The sequence below is a fragment of the Oncorhynchus mykiss genome, chromosome 12, assembly GCF_057628025.1.
Source record: "Oncorhynchus mykiss isolate SJ-2025 chromosome 12, ASM5762802v1, whole genome shotgun sequence".
Taxonomy (NCBI): Eukaryota; Metazoa; Chordata; class Actinopteri; order Salmoniformes; family Salmonidae; genus Oncorhynchus; species Oncorhynchus mykiss.
This window is the reverse complement of record NC_143033.1, coordinates 40505737-40521444: the sequence shown is the minus strand read 5'-3', so window position 1 is coordinate 40521444 and position 15708 is coordinate 40505737. Positions and strand designations below refer to the sequence as shown.

The 15708-nt window shown below is 42.4% G+C and overlaps 1 protein-coding gene across 10 annotated transcripts in view; it reads left to right on the top strand.

Annotated features, from left to right (window-relative positions):
- Positions 1-15209, top strand: part of ncam1a (neural cell adhesion molecule 1a) — a 305600-nt gene extending 290391 nt beyond the window's left edge. For 6 of the 10 annotated variants that reach the window (XM_036937583.2, XM_090192498.1, XM_090192496.1 and 3 more), the window contains 3 exons: positions 4708-4915; positions 5140-5256; positions 11895-15209. In XM_036937583.2, coding sequence (XP_036793478.1) covers positions 4708-4915; positions 5140-5256; positions 11895-12024 — 455 coding nt within the window. In that variant the 3' untranslated portion in view covers positions 12025-15209. Of the gene's footprint in view, positions 1-4707; positions 4916-5139; positions 5257-5804; positions 6369-11894 lie in introns of all 10 variants that reach the window. The other 4 variants (XM_036937579.2, XM_090192494.1, XM_036937578.2 and 1 more) reach the window with 1 other exon arrangement.
- Positions 15210-15708: the final 499 nt, after the last annotated feature.

Sequence of the window (15708 nt, the reverse complement as noted above, 5' to 3'; positions counted from 1 at the left end):
ATGCTTAATGTAGACTGGTGAAATTATAGAATAGCTTTCTATATTTGCCTACAACCAAACCGTATGCAGTCAACAACATTATTTCAAAGAAGTGACAGATATAATACACTCCGGTCTGACAAGACGATTACATTATACAAATACATCAATCAAGTGTGTGTGTGTGTGTGTGTGTGTGTGTGTGTGTGTGAATTTGTGTTTCTGCCACACAAAGTATCCTCCCTCTCAAGGTACCAGTGTATATAGAGTGGATTTGCATAAAGATGCACATCCTCTTTGTGCAGCCGAGTCTGTCTCCTTACACACATTTGTAAGCCAGTGATACTGGAGCCCAAACGTCGGCTACTGTTTGCCAAAATCACTGTGTGTGTTACTGTAAGATAAGACCCAGGCTTCCTGGTCGTTTGGAGGGAACGCTGGAATACAAGACGGAGCAAAAACCTCAACACATTTCAATGGGAATGAGCACTTTGCTGATTTTTATTTATTTATTTTTTTAAATGAAAGACTTCCTTCTTGTGCATTTCATTGAACTCAGAAAGGGAACAATGTCAATGCAATTACATGATGGTTCATATGACCCAAATAAATGCCTACCTTGAAGCCTACCCTGTTTGATAAGTGATGGTTTTCCAGTAAATCATAGAATTATTCAAGTACATTTTGTTGCATTGATTCTACTGTGAATACTGTGTGGTGTGTGAGTCTGACATTTGGACATCCTGATATTCTCAATATGACAAGAGCAAAGAGTAAGTCCAAATCGAGGATTGCCTGTGTGTTGCTTTAATTCAGAATATAAACTGTCTCATATTTGACACCTAACAGAGCTAACAAAAACTGGAATAGAATTTTGTTCTGTCATCATAATTCTATCTAACCTGCTTGCCATGTGTAGAGCATTATGTGTCAAATCAACCATACTCCAAATGCTCTGGTTTGATTTGAATGAAGTTTTAGATTATTCTGTTTCATCAAATCTCCGATCTCATTGTGTGTCTGTTTACTGAATGCAAATTAGCTGCAAATGATTTCCAAATTTGATTGTGTGAGATTGATTTGACACAAAGCATAGTAATACTTTTTTTGGTGAAACATTCATCTGTTTAACAGTTTTGCGGTTGGGTTACAAGCTCGTATTAATTCTGTTCATGATCATGTGTGGTGTGTGTGTGTCGAAGGCAGAGTATTAACAGTGTGGAGACATGGTCATCCATTGTAGTGGAGAGATACAGTGCCTTGCGAAAGTATTCGCCCCCCTTGAACTTTGCGACCTTTTGCCACATTTCAGGCTTCAAACATAAAGATATAAAACTGTATTTTTTTGTGAAGAATCAACAACAAGTGGGACACAATCATGAAGTGGAACGACATTTATTGGATATTTCAAACTTTTTTAACAAATCAAAAACTGAAAAATTGGGCGTGCAAAATTATTCAGCCCCTTTACTTTCAGTGCAGCAAACTCTCTCCAGAAGTTCAGTGAGGATCTCTGAATGATCCAATGTTGACCTAAATGACAAATTATGATAAATACAATCCACCTGTGTGTAATCAAGTCTCCTTATAAATGCACCTGCACTGTGATAGTCTCAGAGGTCCGTCAAAAGCGCAGAGAGCATCATGAAGAACAAGGAACACACCAGGCAGGTCCGAGATACTGTTGTGGAGAAGTTTAAAGCCGGATTTGGATACAAAAAGATTTCCCAAGCTTTAAACATCCCAAGGAGCACTGTGCAAGCGATAATATTGAAATGGAAGGAGTATCAGACCACTGCAAATCTACCAAGACCTGGCCGTACCTCTAAACTTTCAGCTCATACAAGGAGAAGACTGATCAGAGATGCAGCCAAGAGGCCCATGATCACTCTGGATGAACTGCAGAGATCTACAGCTGAGGTGGGAGACTCTGTCCATAGGACAACAATCAGTCGTATATTGCACAAATCTGGCCTTTATGGAAGAGTGGCAAGAAGAAAGCCATTTCTTAAACATATCCATAAAAAGTGTCGGTTAAAGTTTGCCACAAGCCACCTGGGAGACACACCAAACATGTGGAAGAAGGTGCTCTGGTCAGATGAAACCAAAATTGAACTTTTTGGCAACAATGCAAGACGTTATGTTTGGCGTAAAAGCAACACATCATCCCCACTGTCAAACATGGTGGTGGCAGCATCATGGTTTGGGCCTGCTTTTCTTCAGCAGGGACAGGGAAGATGGTTAAAATTGATGGGAAGATGGATGGAGCCAAATACAGGACCATTCTGGAAGAAAACCTGATGGAGTCTGCAAAAGACCTGAGACTGGGACGGAGATTTGTCTTCCAACAAGACAATGATCCAAAACATAAAGCAAAATCTACAATGGAATGGTTCAAAAATAAACATATCCAGGTGTTAGAATGGCCAAGTCAAAGTCCAGACCTGAATCCAATCGAGAATCTGTGGAAAGAACTGAAAACTGCTGTTCAAAAATGCTCTCCATCCAACCTCACTGAGCTCGAGCTGTTTTGCAAGGAGGAATGGGAAAACATTTCAGTCTCTCGATGTGCAAAACTGATAGAGACATACCCCAAGCGACTTACAGCTGTAATCACAGCAAAAGGTGGCGCTACAAAGTATTAACTTAAGGGGGCTGAATAATTTTGCACGCCCAATTTTTCAGTTTTTGATTTGTTAAAAAAGTTTGAAATATCCAATAAATGTCGTTCCACTTCATGATTGTGTCCCACTTGTTGTTGATTCTTCACAAAAAAAACAGTTTTATATCTTTATGTTTGAAGCCTGAAATGTGGCAAAAGGTCGCAAAGTTCAAGGGGGCCGAATACTTTCGCAAGGCACTGTACATACAGTGCCTTCAGAAAGTATTTCTGTCCCTTGACTTATTCCACATTTTGGTGTGTTACAGCCTGAATTCAAAATTGATTAAATGTATATTATTTCTCACTCATCTACACACAATATCCCATAATGACAAAGTGAAAACATGTTTTTTTTTTTAAATGTTTGCAAATTTATTGAAAATGAAATACAGAAATATTTGATTTACATAAGTATTCACACCCCTGGGTCAATACTTTCTAGAATCACCTTTGTCAGCAATTACAGCTGTGGTTCTTTCTGGGTAGGTCTCTAAGAGCTTATTTGTATTCTGTTCTTTTCAATCTGTCAATTAGGTTAGTATTGTGGAGGAACTACAAAGTTGTTGATCAACCTTAGAGTTTATTGGCTGTGATGGGAGAAAACTAACTGTTATAAAGTCACCATTGGCCTCATGGTGAAATCCTTAAGCAGTTTCCTTCCTCTCCGGTAACTGAGTTAGGGCGAACGCCTGTGTCTTTGTAGTGACTGGGTGTATTGATACACCAGCCAAAGTGTAATTAATAACTTCACCATGCTCAAATGGATATTTGTTTGCTTTTTTGCTTTTTTTATTTTTACCTATCTAATTATTATTATTATTATTATGTGATTTGTAAGCACATTTTTACTCCTGAACTTAATTAGGCTTGCCATAACAAAGGAGTTGAATACTTATTGACTCTAGACATTTCAGCTTTTCCTTTTTTATTAATTTGTAAACATTTCTAAAAACATAATTCCACTTTGACAAAAAATCTCAATTGAATCCATTTTAAATTCAGGCTGTAACACAACAACATGTGGAAAAAGTCAAGGGATGTGACTATTGTAAATTCTTATTAATATTGTAGTATTTTACATAGTCCTGGATATTAATTTTCTGGTAAGTACTGTTGCTTCATGAAAACACAATCCATCGCCTTTGTTTTGTGCCCTTCTTATAGGCTTTATTTCCGCATTGTTTATTTGTTTGTGTGCAGGATTCATCTATGTAAAAGAGATTTAAACATATTTGCATAATGATTGATTGATTTGACTGTCTTTCCACTGCCTTTTGCTTTGTCTTACAACTGTCAACAATAATGAGAGTGGGTAAGCGACAGACCCATATGGGGTTATAAAGGCATATAGACCCATATAGGAAGTGATGATAAAACAAGCATCTTTATTTAATGAACCAGGTGCTCCAATGGTTGACTGTTTTATGATTTTTCGATTGATGCCCCATTTAGACTTCCTTCATGTTCTGATGTTTAGATATGATTAGTGTAGGATGTCGTGATGGACATGTCTGGTGTGTGAGCCTAATATGGGTAATATATTTATCTGCTCACCTCTTAATATAGTACCTTAGATGGCTGATACATGTTGTGTGTCTAACATTAACTTGGATAGTAACTGACCGTTGTTTATTGGTTGAATGCAACTAATGCAATGCGTTGTGATTTCTCTCGGCCCAAGTGTGTATTTTTTGACAATCTGATTATCAACCTATTTTTAGAGTCTTAACAGATCAAAATGAGTATTTTCTTTCTGTGTAGCATCACTCTGATGTATTTTTAGTAGAATATGTAATGATTTGGCCCAGAGCCTGTTCAAAGAACAACAACACACTTGACACCTGGAGAGAAGCAGTCTGACAGTATGAAGTTATGGATGAAAGGGTGGAGATTAATACGGACCCTAATGCAACGTTTCTGTCTCTATCTCGTCCTCTCTCTCCAACGTTCTCTTTAACTCCCTCTCTCCCCGTTTCTCTTCCTCCCTCCAACTTTCTCTCCACGCTTTCGGTCTCTATTACTCTCTCTCTCTTCCTCCCTTCGTCCTTCCCTCTCCTTCCTTCCAGACACTATGCATAGCGGCTCAGGCCTAGGCACAGGGGCCATCGTGGGGATCCTCATTGTGGTCTTTGTGCTGCTGCTGGTGGGCGTCGACGTCACCTGCTACTTCCTCAACAAGTGCGGCCTCGTCATGTGCATTGCCGTCAACTTCTGCGGCAAGTCCGGACCCGGAGCCAAGAGCAAGGACCTCGAGGAGGGCAAGGCGGCGTTCACGTGAGTCTCTCTTCTTATCTGCTCCCTGGCTCCCGTGCTCTTCTCTCTGTAATGCTGTATGCAATTTGAGTGTCCTGTTCATCCAGCATCCCACAGTAGCTGCTCTCAGACAACGGACCACAGTTTGACAGGGCAGAAGTGCAGGATTTTTAAAACAAAAATGACTCACTACAATGTGCTTGCACTGCACCAGCATTTATTTAAAATACTTTTTCCCATTACAGGAAGGATGAGTCCAAGGGGCCCATTGTGGAGGTGAGGACGGAGGAAGAGCGCACTCCTAACCATGAAGGAGGGGGGCCTACAGAGCCTAACGAGACCACCCCTCTGACTGAGCCTGAGTGAGTACTCAGCACTGGCTGTGGGTAGACCCCCTGCTCTGGGGTTACCCTACACTGGCAAACCCATACTAATCGTGTAATATGTCTATGCATAAAACATACTTCTTATTCCATAATGACAGCAGTTGAGTGTTTTGATCATGTGTTTGCTGACATATTGGCTAAACTAATTGTTCAAATAATGGGAGAATGGAACATCAAAACCTGATACTGAAGATGTGCTCGGATGTTTGTTGTTTACACTGATGGTAGCAAAAATAGTTGTTGTACTAACAGCCTCGAACATTTAATAACTTGGACCCTAAACCCTTAAGCACCTGTTTTGATTTAATTTTCTTTAGTTTGCTTAAGATGGTGTCTATGTCAAAACCTCACTCCACTTTAACATTTTGAATCTCTAGTTCTTTGCTTTATCACTGCATGTAGCACTCACTCTGGATGTCTGTCTGTGCCTTGGCCTCACCCCCCTACCCCTCCCTGCTCTCTTTTTCCTCTCACCTTCTTGCGGCTCGATGGCTCTTCTCTTTCCTGCTTTCCTCTCTTCACAGGCCCGCTGCTGACACTACCGCCACGGTGGTGGACTTGCTCCCTTCTGTCGCCACTAACTCTGAACCTGTCACTGAGAGCTTTAGCACAACCCAGAACAGCCCAACTAGCGAGAGCACCACTCTCACTTCCAGCACAGCTGGCCCAACCCCTGTCCCGGCTGAGTCCAAAACTGCCCCCAAAACCTCCCCTAAAAGCAAACCTGCCCCCGTCCCCCAGTCCAGCACGGCCAAACCTAGCACCCCCGCCTCCCAGCGTGCCACCCAATCCGACGTAGCTCCCCTCGTTGACCTAAGCGAGGCTCCTAAAGCCACACCCTCGTCTGACCCCAAGCCCCCGACCCCCACAGCCCCATCCTCGAAGCCAGTCAAGGTCCCCTCCAACCCCTCCTCTGCCACAGCCGATGCCGCACCACAGAGCCAGCCCGAGTCTGTCCAAAGCCCCTCTGCCACCAGCAGTCAGAATAAGGACTTACAGATAGACGGCCTGGCCAAGGATGTGTTTGATGCCCCAGGCAAAGGCTCCAAGGCCCCGGCAGACTCCACTGCTGCACCCGCCCAGGACGAGTATGACCCCCCCTCCTCCTCCTCCTAGTCTGTTTTACTGTGTCTGTCCTCGCTCACCCTCTATCACCACCTCCTACTGTGTCCTGTTCTTATAGTGATGGTCTCTCTCTCTCTCTCTCTCTCTCTCTCTCTCTCTCTCACACATCAGAAGTTTTACCAAATCTGATAGATACGACGGAATTATGGTCCTGATATTACTGCCACAATCATTTCTGCGGTTGTTATCTCCTGAAAACAATCTTTCTTCGCAACAATACAAAGCCATTTCGATCAGCGCCGTATGAAAAAGCTTTGTTCTCGGCGGAAGCTCGTACATTTCAGTCTTATCTCAGGCAAACCCTAAGGATGATCAGGCGAGCTCTGTAGAGCGGTATTCCAGGAGCTTGCTCCGATTGCACCCTCTCTCTTGTCCCATGCTTTTCACCCATAACACCCCAAACATAAAACAGAGATCAGTGATGAATGTCAGGACTTAATGTATCCGTTCGTGGCAACGGGGCTCTCGTCATCGACATGATGAAACATGACTCTTGAACGGGCAGATATATCTTCATAAGTCTAGCGGGTCTGACGCATCTCCTCCTCCCCGGGCTCCACAGTGATTTGTCTGCCACACGACAACCAACCAGTCTTGCCAGGCATCTTACAGGCTTACAAGATTCCTGAGCTTGTCCACTGAGGACACCTTCTTCCTCTCCTGCGGAGGTAGAATATTCTCCTCCGCAGGCTGTGCTACAGAATACTGATCCCTCTGTACATTCAAAGGACTAGTGTTAGACTATGCCAGCCTTGTTATGTGGACAGTCCTTAGATGGTACTTTTATTTGACTTAGCTGTCCGACTTGTTTGACAGACAGCCCTGAAGGCTGGTTTCGAAGGCCACCCCAAGAGATTGACCTTGGACACCCTCGGATCATCAACGTTTGAAAGCCCATTGGGCTCTTGCTTTCCCCATTTCCCATGCTTTTCCCTCTTGCTTTTCCCATGGTTCCCCTCAGCCAAAACATAGGCACTTAGTTTATCTTCATTCTGGCTGTGGCGGGCATGCATAAACACCAGCCTCTTTAGTACCTGGGACCTGCCGAACTTGGCTGCAAACATAGATGTCCACAGGGCATGAACAGGAATGGGGACTATTCAAATATTTACAAGACACTTTTGTTTCTCCCTCCCCCTTCTCTTTTCGTTGCTCAACAGTTTGTTCGCCCCCCCCCCCCCTTCCTCACCTCCCTTTGCTGCCTTTGAGTATTGGGCTCACGCTTCTATGCCTGCCGCTGTCAGCTCTGAGCCCAGGGCCCCATGTGCGAACTGCTTTAATCAGTGGAGAAAGCAAACAGAGCCGCTACGCTCTCCCATCTCAGAATGGAGGACTGTTTATATATTAAGGCAGAATGAAACTGCGGGACTGCAGGATGATTTGGCCCCCCACAGCATTGTACACATACACAGACACACAGCTCTCCCCTCCAGCTGACATGTGCGCACACACACACAGCTCTCCCCTCCAGCTGACATGTAGCTACAGTAAAGTGCAGCTGGCAGATGTAACTGCTCCTCCACATCTGGGTGCTAACAAACAGACAACTACTCGGTTCCTCTGTTTTCATCCATTATATCGTTATATTGGACAGATATCGAGTTCCACTGAGATTTATCTTCCTTGCCTCCCAATATTATCCACACCAAGGTTCCCATAGCAACAGGGGCAGAGTTCACCCTCCAGCCAGTCCAGACCAGGCTAGCCTAGTTTCGACCCCTTGAACTTTGCGACCTTTTGCCACATTTCAGGCTTCAAACATAAAGATACAAAACTGTATTTTTTTGTGAAGAATCAACAACAAGTGGGACACAATCATGAAGTGGAACGACATTTATTGGATATTTCAAACTTTTTTAACAAATCAAAAACTGAAAAATTGGCGTGCAAAATTATTCAGCCCCCTTAAGTTAATACTTTGTAGCGCCACCTTTTGCTGTGATTACAGCTGTAAGTCGCTTGGGGTATGTCTCTATCAGTTTTGCACATCGAGAGACTGAAATTTTTTCCCATTCCTCCTTGCAAAACAGCTCGAGCTCAGTGAGGTTGGATGGAGAGCATTTGTGAACAGCAGTTTTCAGTTCTTTCCACAGATTCTCGATTGGATTCAGGTCTGGACTTTGACTTGGCCATTCTAACACCTGGATATGTTTATTTTTGAACCATTCCATTGTAGATTTTGCTTTATGTTTTGGATCATTGTCTTGTTGGAAGACAAATCTCCGTCCCAGTCTCAGGTCTTTTGCAGACTCCATCAGGTTTTCTTCCAGAATGGTCCTGTATTTGGCTCCATCCATCTTCCCATCAATTTTAACCATCTTCCCTGTCCCTGCTGAAGAAAAGCAGGCCCAAACCATGATGCTGCCACCACCATGTTTGACAGTGGGTATGGTGTGTTCAGGGTGATGAGCTGTGTTGCTTTTACGCCAAACATAACGTTTTGCATTGTTGCCAAAAAGTTCAATTTTGGTTTCATCTGACCAGAGCACCTTCTTCCACATGTTTGGTGTGTCTCCCAGGTGGCTTGTGGCAAACTTTAAACGCCACTTTTTATGGATATCTTTAAGAAATGGCTTTCTTCTTGCCACTCTTCCATAAAGGCCAGATTTGTGCAATATACGACTGATTGTTGTCCTATGGACAGAGTCTCCCACCCAGTCTTCTCCTTGTATGAGCTGAAAGTTTAGAGGGACGGCCAGGTCTTGGTAGATTTGCAGTGGTCTGATTCTCCTTCCATTTCAATATTATCGCTTGCACAGTGCTCCTTGGGATGTTTAAAGCTTGGGAAATCTTTTTGTATCCAAATCCGGCTTTAAACTTCTTCACAACAGTATCTCGGACCTGCCTGGTGTGTTCCTTGTTCTTCATGATGCTCTCTGCGCTTTTGACGGACCTCTGAGACTATCACAGTGCAGGTGCATTTATACGGAGACTTGATTACACACAGGTGGATTGTATTTATCATCATTAGTTATTTAGGTCAACATTGGATCATTCAGAGATCCTCACTGAACTTCTGGAGAGAGTTTGCTGCACTGAAAGTAAAGGGGCTGAATAATTTTGCACGCCCAATTTTTCTGTTTTTGATTTGTTAAAAAAGTTTGAAATATCCAATAAATGTCGTTCCACTTCATGATTGTGTCCCACTTGTTGTTGATTCTTCACAAAAAAATACAGTTTTATATCTTTGTTTGAAGCCTGAAATGTGGCAAAAGGTCGCAAAGTTCAAGGGGGCCGAATACTTTCGCAAGGCACTGTACGTTTATGTCACCGTAGCAGGATTCGTGGAGAAAAGCCTTTCAGGCTCCCAGTTTATCTTCATTGTCTAGCACAGGGATGGGCAACTCCAGTCCACAGGGGCCTGATTGGTGTCACACTTTTTCTCCATCCCTAGCAAACACAGCTGATTAATCAAATTGCATTCTAAACTGAAAGTCATGATTAGGTGATTATTGGAGTCAGGTGTGTTAGCTGTGGTTCAGACCCTCAAGGACTGGAATTGCCCACCCCTGGTCTAACGGCTAATTTGCCTGACCTGCTATTTGTTTTGGTGGTTGTTTTGCTACACAAACTTTATTTGTCCCCGTTGATTCCATTCCTGTGCTACTCTCTACTGCCAAGGTCAGTCAGTGCTGAGATCAATGACCCTATAACTTCCTCCGGCAGCCAACCTGGCCATTTTATGAGGACGCTACTCTGACACGTTCAACCGCAGGGCGATACAGCACCAGACGTCTGACAGGGAACGCTAACCCTGAGGTGACAAAATATCCACTGTAATAGTCCTTTCCTTGCCAGGTTGAAGGTGGCCTGAGGTTTCCCACTCTTTCACAGTGGCCGGCAGAGTGCTTTGGCCCTGACACTGCCAAAGAGGAAAGCATATTTTCACTGATGCTACTAATCCCCGCTGAGCCGCAAGGCGGTGGGTGGTGGTCTTGAAACATGCATAGCCAGCCGGGCGGTCACCCACTGTGGCCAGCAGCAGCAGTCCTCCCAGAGAGGTTTATTATGGACAAGGTAATGGAAGTCCTGCTGCTGTAGTGATCAAGCCCAAATCTCTGGGATCAGTTACCTGTTGTGGAGTCTGGCTGACAGTAGGAGCCAGATCCCGGTGGACTCCAACAAAGCCCAGTCCTCCGGCGGATGGTGTAGATAGTAACCTAAGACCCTTTTCGCTTTGAGGCCGCCATAATGACCCACAATGCATCTGTCACTAATGGAGACTCACGTCTTTATCAGCAATCATCAGTTACCCCAGTTCCTTGTTGACTCTGTCACTGCCCTTTTATACAGGGGCTGTTCATCAATGAGTTACCCTGGTAGTAGAATAGATGGTTTCCCAGGTACGATACGATGCCATGGTAGGTGAAATTCTCCAACATGGTTCTTTGCCGTACAGAGTACCATATTACTCAGTTAGCCTGGGAGTCCTAGGGCTTAGTTATTACCAGAGAGAGGCCAAGTCCATCCTCATTATCTAGCCCATAGTCATTATTCATCACCTGAAGTGTTTATTTGAAGAATATAATTTGAACAGGAAGGCACGGTACCAGAGGTTGATGAAAAGCATAGGTCAACTGAGGCACAACGCGCCAATGAAGACTTATGCCAATTCACTCCAGAATTCTCAGCTCTACAGCTTGATCCGTTTTGATCATTCATTAGCATTTATGATTAGGCTGACAGATACAGGCCCAAAAGTTAGTTTTTTTCCCTTGACAGTCAATCAATACAAACTAACCCCAGACTAATCTTAGAGGGAAAAGCAATTTGCAGACTAGAGAGGACTAGACTGCTCTGTCACATCTGATGATATACAAGTTAGGCTTTATTTCATTTAATTATCAAAGTGTGATTTGCATGACTTGTGAAACTGCACGACTAGGAAAAAATGTCTGGCCCAGTCACAAAGCTTATGTACTTTACTGCACTTTTGGATAGAATGAAAGATAGTAATCAGTGACACATTTAGTGACCACCAGACCAAAGGGATAAACGACAATGAGGTGTAATTTTGTTGCAGTCTTGAAGTGGATGTTATGTAGAACAGTCAGTGACTTAATGTTGGAAGTTTTTTCTCCATTCTCCGTTTCTCCCCATTCATCATTCGCTCCTCCTTCGAGTCAGACCATCTGTACCGCCTCCCAGTATTGCTTCGTATTGATGTTCTGTTCCAGTGTGCCGTTCCCTCATGTACTGTATCTCTGCTCTCTCAATATAATATAACCATGCATTCTCCCATGAAACGGCTGTGACATCTGCGTGACCGTCTTTGATGTCAGGATAGGATAGCAGGAGCAGATCCTGTTATGTGTGAAATGCATTTGGTTCCAGGGGCTACACGTTGCCTCAAAAACCTGAAGCAACTGTTTTTTTCCTTTTTTTTAAAGACGAAATGCCGTTTAGAACAGACATTTGTGTGCTGCAAGAGATTGGTATTCATCACTTAAAGAATCTCTCTTTTTGTGTGGTTCTCTCCTTCCCTTCAGCGGTAAAATCATGACCGGCGATAAAAGTAAAGCCCCGGAGACAGCGACAGAGGTGAAGAAAGCCCTGTCTGAGGTTAAGACAGTCCCCAACGAAGCTGCAAAGACAAATGGCAACGAGAGCAAAGCATGATCCCGACAGCGAGAAGGGAGGGGGTCGGGTGCACCACGGTCACGGACCTCCAGAGGGAAAGAAAACGTCACACACCACTCCGTCAAACAACAAAAAGCTCAATAAAAGGGTGTTTTTCTTCAGTGTCTTCTATGAGTTCTCAGAGCAAAAGATGAGTTTCTTAGACATGTAGAGCGGGAATAAGACCTAATGCACCTGCTTTAGTGTTTCTTTATCTGTCATTCCTTTTGTCATTTTCTCTGTGTTCACGTGAAGGAAAATCCTTACCTCTAGTTCACTCTCCTTGACCTCCTTTTATATGTAACAGCAACGTTACCAGTCTTTTAAATGGGACAGAAGCTAAGTATCATTGGCACAGATAACCATGGGAGTTGTAGCTTTACTTCAGAACAATGCCTTTACGATGTGCACACACCTGACCCACACACTATCTCCAGTTATGTTATTTTTTGTTATACAGTAATGCCATCGTTATTTCCACTGCTAATGGATTTTTGGGTACTTTTTTCATGTTTTTGTTGTGTGTTTAAATAATGTGCAGAAGTAACTTGCATGTTATTGTATCTTTATTTTTCATGTATAATTTGAGAACTAGAGAGAGCATATTTTTTCTTATGTGGTTGTCTTTTGTTTTATTTTTGTTCTTGAATGTTTACATTGTGTTTACTCTGTCCCACGATTGTGTAGACACAACAGAAACAAAAGAAGACACAGCAGAGAGACAATGTTTATTCCACAGTTATAGAGGTCGGAGTTGGCGGTTAGCGTTACGCAATTTAGCGTCTCTAAGATTAAATGTTTTGGTTAATTTGTTTTGGCAAATATATGAACACACTTTCTCTAACACACAAATACACACACCTCTATATCTTCTTAATGAATGATCCTATTAGATGAGCTGTGGACCTGTTCCACTCCAGGGGTTTCAGGGCTCAGCTTTAACCCCGGAAATGTTGCAGGTCCCAAGGGGTCACAGGAAGAGACGGGCATACAGAGTAGCATGGCTTATGGGAGAATGATGTAATCAAAGGCCGGATATGAGTGGTAGCAGCTGAATGTATGAACAGAAGTCCTTAAAATAGCCTAGAAACAGTCTTATTTATTCCCCCATTTGATGGCTTTGTCCCATAACTTCAGAATACTGTGCCTGTTGCGAACAGCACTTCCAATTTAGTGATTGATTGAGCTTCATCTCAAAATGCAAGGGAATAAAAATGTATGTTTTGTGTTTTTCAGCATATTTTATGCATATAAACAAATGTAATGGCCGGATTTATACATTTCTTATTTAAGCCATAGTACTCCGGTGTGGATTTGTTCAAATCAAAAAATATTAAATCTGACCTTTTTGTACAGCGTTTCTCATACTTTAGACTGCAAGCTTGTGCACTGTGAATGCGTGAATATCCTAGTGTGAATACGTGTTCTTTGTCATAGAATTCAAATATGCATAGTTTGGTTGTGAAAGGTATAGCTAATAGTACAGACAACAAAAAAGTTCCATGAAAAACCATGAAAGCAATGAGCAGACGAAAACAAGAAAACAAAATAAGAAGACGGTGCCTTCTGAAACGTCAAAATGGCAGCACGCGTTCCATCCTGCTCAGTGTCTGCCTGTTCTAGGAGGTGACAGCATAAGGTTTCGTGTCCTAGTTCTGTCCATTGCCATTCCTTCACTACACAGTCCAAGGAAAACACACAGGAAGAGTACTGACAATGTAACTGGTTTGTAAACTGTGAAATGACTAAACCGCTGCGTCATTGTGTTAGTGCATAAACTCAGCTCGGGGGGGGGGGGTGAAAATGGAGGTGGTCAGTTGTGTCCACATCGTTTTCACAAGGCTCCTCATTCACTGGTTCTCCATGTGACTAATGCAAAATAAAATGTTATCCCCAAACAAACAAGGAAAAACAACATCCATTCCAATGATTAACTCATGATCACTACACCAAAAGTTCTTTCACACAAACACAACTTTGGACATGATCAAATATTTCCAATCCCAATTGGCTCAAATGACTTGCAGTCACGGTTTGTCTTCAAAACCGAACATCATTAATGAAGAAAAAAATATTTTTTTCTTGACCTGAAACAAGCATGCAATGTACTCTTATCTTGGATTTCATTGGTGTGGCAGCACTGAAAAGTTCCTGAGAAAGGAATTGACCAAGGCTTTATCTGTTGTACATTGATCTTTTGAAGTGTTCTGTAAACTGTCTGTTCCGAACTTTTTTGTTTTCTTCAAAATAGACATCAAGTGCTTTTACTCCACAAGGCTCTGTAATGTAAAGAGGTGTGTTCAAATGACACAGTTTCTGATTAAATGTGTATAAACCATTCCTAACCATGTAATAAAAAAAAGATATGGGTTTCTCTTGACCCCAAAAAAGCTGGACTGCTGTGGCTTTTGACCTGTATGTTCAAATGCTATGATAATGTGGGACCAATTCCTATGTACGTTTACATTGACGTTTTCATTAGTGTTCTGTGCCATGAAACTTATTTCAGGAAAGAAGTCGGGGGAACAAAAAACGATTTTCAAAAACTTTAGAAGGGAAAAACGCTCTTTCTCTCTGACTTCCTGAAAGTAACCACTCACCTGACACCGTTGGCTTGGTGAAAGTGAGGTGTCACCGTATTGCTTCCACCTCACCAATCATGCCAGTTTATTTCAAGGAATACAGGAAGTACGGAAGCGTTTTTTCAAGTATTTGAATGGAGTCTAGGGCCATGTTCAGTACGAAAACATTGTGGAATGTTGCAGATAGAATTGCCATGATTAGAGATTACGTGATTGCTTAGTCTATATAAAGATAGGTATTTTTGTTCTACATCATACATTTCTATCTGAACGTTGGCCAATGTTGTGACCTGCTGAACATTGCCCAGGCAATCCAATAAGGTTTGGAGTCTCTTACTCCGATAGCCAAACAACAGTTGGTAATGTGACATTTTCAGTCAGATAAGGGCGTTTTCCCCACCAAGATGTTTCCCATTCTCATTCTTACCCACCATTCCCTGCTTTTGGGGCCTTCTCTCTTGTATACAGATTTTTACTAAGTGAAACATTGGTACCACCTCTCTTTCCACTGTCACTGGTGTAAATACTGAGTACTAACCGACAAAAAAACAGTTTGACTTTGCATTCTGTCAGAAATTGTGTTCAATAAAGTTAAAGGAAAAATATCATTGCGTAATTGACTTTTACTTAGCCACAACAATGACAAGAAGTCCATCAAAGAAAGTATTCTGACAATGTTTTGTTGGAGTTTTTGTTGGTCGTGACTTTCAGTAATAGTGTCAATAAAAAACAAATATTTTATGGTAGTTTGTAGTGTACCGCTTGTTTGAAATTTGGAAATGATGAAGGATGCACTTTGTTAACCAAAAAAATTTAATGACAATTTGAGTGAAGGGCTCAGATTTACCGGAATCCATTGTTGTTTACAGGATTTACTCAGTCACTTAAGTAAACAACAATGGGTTGAAGTACACAGCTAAACACATCTGAGTAAATATTGCCATCCATGATATCATAATATGCTGTACCACAACCAACCATACATTGCCCACACACTACAACCATGATGCTGAGGATTATAACCACTAGATGGTAGAAAAGGGCAATTCCATGGTAATGGATTTACACTGAGACTCCTATTTTTCACTTTAAAATGTTTGCT